The sequence below is a fragment of the Marmota marmota genome, unplaced genomic scaffold (assembly GCF_001458135.2).
Source record: "Marmota marmota marmota unplaced genomic scaffold, marMar, whole genome shotgun sequence".
Lineage (NCBI taxonomy): Eukaryota > Metazoa > Chordata > Mammalia > Rodentia > Sciuridae > Marmota > Marmota marmota.
The window spans coordinates 15,463,428-15,469,427 of NW_026000057.1; the positions used below are offsets into that span (position 1 = coordinate 15,463,428).

Consider the following 6,000-nt stretch of genomic DNA (forward strand, 5'->3'; position numbering starts at 1 on the left):
GGGATGGAATCAAACTAAAAAGTTTCTTCTCAGCAAAAGAAACAATCTGTGAGGTGAACAGAGAGCCTGCATCCTGGGAGCAAATATTTACCCCTCACACATCAGATAGAAATCTCTAGGGTATACAAAGAACTCAAAAAGTTAAACATTGAAAAAACAAATAATCCAATCAATAAATGGGCCAAGGACCTGAACAGACATTTCTCAGAAGATAATATACAATCAATCAACAAATATATGAAAAAATGCTCATTATCTCTAGCAACAGAGAAATGCAAATCAAAAGTACTCTAAGATGTCATCTCACTCCAGTCAGAATGGCAGGTATTATGAAGACAAACAACAATAAGTGTTGGAGAAGATGTGTGGGGAAAAAGGTACACTCATATAGCTGGTGGGACTGCAAATTGGTGCAGCCAATATGGAAAGCAGTATGGAGATTCCTTGTAAATCTGGGAATGAACCACCATTTGACCCAGCTATCCCTCTCCTCAGACTATACCCAAAGGACTTAAAAACAAGATACTACAGGGGCACAGCCACATTATATTTATAGCAGCACAATTCACAATAGCTAAACTGTGGAGTCAACCTAGATGCCCTTCAGTGGATGAATGGATAAAAGAAAAGTTGCCTATATACACAATGGAATTTTACTCAGCAATAAAAGAGAATAAAATCATGGCATTTGCAGGTAAATGGATGGCACTGGAGAAGATAATTCTAAGTGAAGTTAGCCAATCCCAAAAAAACAAATGCTGAATGTTTTCTCTGATATAAGGTGACTGACTCATAATGGGGTATGGAGGGGGAGGATGGGAGGATTAGATGAATTCTAGATAGGGAAGAGGAGTGGGAGGCAAAGGGAGGGGACAGGGGATTAGCAAGGATGGTGGAATGTGATGGACATCATTATCCAAAGTTCATGTATGAACACTCAAATTGGGTGTCTACATACTTTATATACAAACAGCAATATGAAAAATGGTGGTATAGATGTATAAAAGGAATTGTAATGCAAAAAACCCAAAGTACATGTATAAAGGCATGAATTGGTGTGAACATACTTTATATACAAAGATATGAAAAATTGTACTCTATATGTTTAATAAGAATTGTAATGCATTCTGCTGTCGTGTATTTAAAAAATAAAATCAATAAAAAATCAACAAGTATATGAAAGAAATGTTCAACATCTCTAGCAATTAGAGAAATACAAACCAAAATACTCTAAGATTTCATCTCACTCCAATCAGAATGGTAGCTATAAAGAATACAAATAACAATAAATGTTGGTGAGGATGTGGGGGAAAAGGCACCCTCATATTGCTGGTGGAACTGCAAATTGGTGCAGCCAATATGGAAAGCAGTATGAAGATTCCTTGGAAAACTGGAATGGAACCACCATTTGACCCAGCTATCCCTCTCCTCAGTCTATACCCAAAGGACTTAAAACAGCATACTACAGGGACACAGCCACATCAATGTTTATAGCAGCACAATTCACAACACCTAAACTGTGGAACCAACCTAGATCCCCTTCAGTAGATGAATGGATAAAAATATGTGGTATGTATACACAATATAATACTATTCAGCATTAAAAGATAATAAAATCATGGCATTTGCAGGTAAATGAATGGAGCTGAAGAATATAATACTAGGTGAAGTTAGCCAATCCCTAAAAACCAAATGCCAAATGTTTTCTCTGACAAACAAATTATACAATCACCTAAGTCTACTGGTTAAGAGGTTATGTTCTGAAGTTTGTTGACCTTGTTTCAATTGCAGTGAAGCCGAGTACTAGGTGTGTAAATTGAGGCCAACTATTTTGCCTGAATAAGTCTCAATTTTCTTATCAATAAAGCGGAATAACAATAACACTTACCTCATAGAATCATTATGAGAATTATAGGGATCCATGATTGTATGAATTACATGAATCAATTTGCATAGAGCATAGTAAATGGTGCACTCAACAAAATTTAGCTTTTACCAACATTAAATTAAATATTTGATATGAACAACATTGACATAATTATGGAAACCACTTTATGAACTTGAGATATCAAAATGTACCTGTAAATCCTGAACATTTAGCCATGAAGCAGTGTAAGGAAGGCCAGTAAGCAAATCATTAGTATGTCAAGAAATATCCATTCTAAAACTAAATTATAATCCCAAAGCCAAAGGAATAGTGGTTTGGTTTTCAGCTACCCCCAATAACTTTAATTTGTTCCATTCCAAGCTCCCTGGGAACCTTCCTGAAAAGCTAAAGGTGATGCTAACAGGAAGAAAGGGAGCATCCTTCAAGTTTACAATCTCTTTGGGGCCCTTCTCAGCCTCTTAGGTCAACCTGGATTCACAGGTAGAACTTCTGAGATGATTCTGCATTCAAACACAAGCCACTGATTTGCTGTATTTTGGATTCAAATCGTGGAATAACCTCAACATTCAGAGAATATCCTTTATGTGGTGTGGCATGACCACAGATCAATACTTTCATCTACAACTGTAGTTAATCGGCTACCTATCCTATAATGTATCAAAACATGTGTCTCCCAGGTAGAGATAATCTGGTAAATCAGACTCAATAAACCACATCATGAAGCTTGAAGAAACCAATGGCTAGTTAGTATCCATGCTGAACAACATCAAATGTCTTTGCTTCTTTTTCTTTATTTGTTAAATAAAAGTGTTTAAATCCATTGGAGAAAAAAAATCAAGCCATTGAGTCTAACATGGTCTGGCTCTGGACCTCTTGAAAAGATTCTGTCTACTGAAGAAAGATAACTCATTTCCTTCTTACTTTTAAAAACTTCCAAAGGAAAAAAAATTCTACTTTCACAGTATCTTATAATAACATGCCTGACTGTCAGCAAGTTTTGTGCCTCCACCGCTCCACCCTGGCTTCCTCTCCTCATCATGCAAATTGCCATTGGCTTTAATTAGATTTAATAAGCCACTGGGAAGTGCAGCAGGGAAATGGAGAGCAAAGATTACACAGTGTGGGCTTACTCTTGCATGTCCAGCACAGCATTTCTCTGGAACTCTCATATCCTCCCAGGCTGGGAAAATAATGAATGCCAAGCGTATGGAAAGACACGCTGTTGCTGCTGCTGCTGTCCAAATGTGAAACGTGGGTGGAGAGAAATCATTAAAAAAAAAAAAAAAAGTAAGGGAAAAGGGAAAAGGAACCCGAATCCCCAACAGCTGCAAATAACGAAACATGTGAATCTGTTACCTCGGATGAACTCTGATTTCCTGCTCACAGATGGCAGGGTCCTGTTGAGCCCCAAGATCCTATCCAGGTGGAAGGCAAACACCTCACTCAAGTCTAATGGCTGCTTGAGCAAGCCACAGGGGCTAGGGCCACATTGAGGCAGTGAGCCAGCTGTGCTCCCTTCCAGCACCAGCAGGCGGGCACCACTCCTTGAGGACACAGGCTGGACTCCCGCCACCGCACCATCTGCCAACAGGCGCATTCTGCGGATGTCTTCTCTGCTCAGCCACGAGGGGGCGCTCTCGCTGTAGATCCTGATGTTGCTCTCTCGGGCCTTGGGCAACTGGAAGTCTAAGACCCCAGCTCGGACTCCAGGGCCCCGCACCAGCCTCCAGGATGGTTCTCCAATCTTGGCCAGGTTTCCTCCCTGAGCATACCCAAGCACTTCAGCATCAGCTGCCCTTGCAGCGTCCTGTGTCTGAAAGGATGGTCCAACCAATGCTTCCTGACCAGGGATACCAGATGCAACTGCATATTTCTTCCTGCGCTTGGGTTTCACAGTGCCACGGATATTAGCAGGCTTGCTGCGCTTGGAGCGTAGGGTAATGTACACCACGTTAGGCTGCAAGGTGGTCCCATTGCCCTGGGACTCAGGAGGAGCCAGGGTGCCATCCAGGGGGATCTCAGGAAAGGATGCCTCTGCAGAGTCGCGGCTGCGAGGTGGCCTCTTGTCGGCTGCTTGTCCGTGCTGGATTGAGGCCCGCCCCACCTGGCTAACCAGAAAGCCCAGGTAGATGGCACAGGCAGTGCCCAGCAGAAGGTTCCTCCGGGTCCTGGGACGCCGGCTGCTCCAGAGTTTCCGCGCCCTTGGGACGCACAAGGAGCAGATGAACCAGTTTATGAGTTGCCCTGGCTTGTCTGGACAGGTCATTTCTCTGCTGTATCCACATGTTGAACAGAGTTTAAGGTCTGCAGTTGGCTCCTGCTGATACGATGCATGGTTTCCTGAATTCAGCTGTCGTGTCCGGTTGGTTATCTAAGTGGTCTCCAGTGGGTTGAAGTGGAAGGGAAGTCTTGGTGATAGAGCTGAGAATGTTTTTGACACTCGCCACAACAAACCTTTTAAACTTCTATCAACCTCCCCAAGGAGAAATGAGAGTTGATTCTGGGAATGAATGGAAACAGAGTTAACTGAGTCACATCTCAAACCATTTCAGTTCCTCTACAAGAGGAAAGAAAAAAGTAACCCTTTCCTTCCATAAGTTTTACCACTAAATACGTAAAGTTTAAAAAATGAAAGCAAAATAGATGTGTAGGTTTATATTCAGTTTAAAGCTGTGAAAACAAGCCACGAAAAATCCAAGTATATTTTATGACTTGTAGCTAGAGTTTTTTAATTTGATTCTGAAGCAAAGCAGTAAAATTTGACCAACCTGGGCTTTTCCTTTTTGCACAGCAGAAATAACTTAAGACAGATGGCTTTTAAAAATTTATAGCTATCCTACATTATTTTCAAAAATCATGCATTAACTAATTAGGCAGGAGCACAAAGTATTAACATTCAAACTCAGGAACATATTATCTTAATCTAATGTTATACAGATTTTTCTTCACAATGTGTTCCATTATCTTATTTTAAATGTTACTATAATATAAAGCCATAAATGTCTATACAGCACGGGAGCACTTACATTTATTCAGTCACACACAAACACACCAGACACAAATCCAACTACTTTTCATTTATTTTCTTTCCACCAAAGTCAGCTGAAAGAAAACAAAAGAATCTCTAGTACAATCTCTTCACATTATTAGAAAAGAAGAAACTCGTAAGCAATCTTACTTACACAGCTGGACTCAAGCTTGGCTCCAGGAAGAATGTAATCCCTGACTCTAATGCAAAGAACTTCTAAAGGCTGAGGCATGTAAGTAGAACATATTTCATGGTCAAGAGTGTTCCACAGTTCAAACATTTCAGCTCAGCTTTAAAACTCCCTCAAAAATCACCGATGGCAAAGCAAAATGGATACTTGTAAACTAGCTACTGACGTTTTCAGACATCCAGGGATTTGGTAAAGAAGATTTGAAAAATAAACTTTAATTTTATATTCTAAAAAAAAAAAAAATGCCGTACAGAATCAGTTTTCATTCTAACAACTTTCCGCTTATTTTTAACCTCTGGGAGCCCTCTAGTGTCCTGTTTGCAAACAGACTCAGAAATGTCAGTCTTGTGAGGTTAAAAAGTATCTGGAGTGTTTGTTTAGTTTGGTGGAGCAGCCCATACTGAATAAATACCTTGTAAAATGAAGAATGCCGTTGCCCCTCTGTCCATCCCACGTTTCTGGAGAGTGGAGCACCAGGGTTCCAGGACCTAGCACTTACCTCACCATCCTGGCCATTTGCAGAATAGCACTTGTCTCCCAGTTCAGGGAAGAGAAGGTCTAGAAGATCAGAAAAGCTAAGAAAGGGTTACTATGAATGAGAGAGAAATAGAACAGTGAGATAAGAGTGCAGAGATAGGGAGAGACATTTATAGTGAGCAGTTACATGGTGCAGCAGTTCACAAAAAGCAGTCATGGGGCCTCTCTGATTGGAGGCTTTTTTTAAAAAAACAGGTTAGGGATTGGCCTAGGTTGTTTGCATGTCTTGGTACAAAGGCGGGGGTGCTGATGACCTTGGGCTCTCACTTTGGCTTATTCTATTTGCTTGTATGGCAAAGGGAATCAGAAGTCAAAAAGGCACAAAGGAAAACTAAAATAAAGGTTGTGACACTGGGA

At 40.7% G+C, this 6,000-nt stretch overlaps 1 protein-coding gene across 3 annotated transcripts in view; it reads right to left on the reverse strand.

The window, feature by feature from the left end:
- The window catches only part of Gask1b (golgi associated kinase 1B), a 59,675-nt gene extending 53,900 nt beyond the window's left edge, over positions 1–5,775 (reverse strand). The window contains exons 1-2 of one of the 3 annotated variants that reach the window (XM_048813567.1): positions 5,606–5,775; positions 3,245–4,388 (exon numbers count right to left, since the gene is read on the reverse strand). In XM_048813567.1, the coding sequence (XP_048669524.1) occupies positions 3,245–4,154 (910 nt within the window). In that variant the 5' untranslated portion in view covers positions 4,155–4,388; positions 5,606–5,775. Of the gene's footprint in view, positions 1–3,244; positions 4,389–5,070; positions 5,287–5,518 lie in introns of those variants that run through there. The other 2 variants (XM_048813568.1, XM_015484520.2) reach the window with 2 other exon arrangements.
- Between the last annotated feature and the right edge of the window lie 225 nt (positions 5,776–6,000).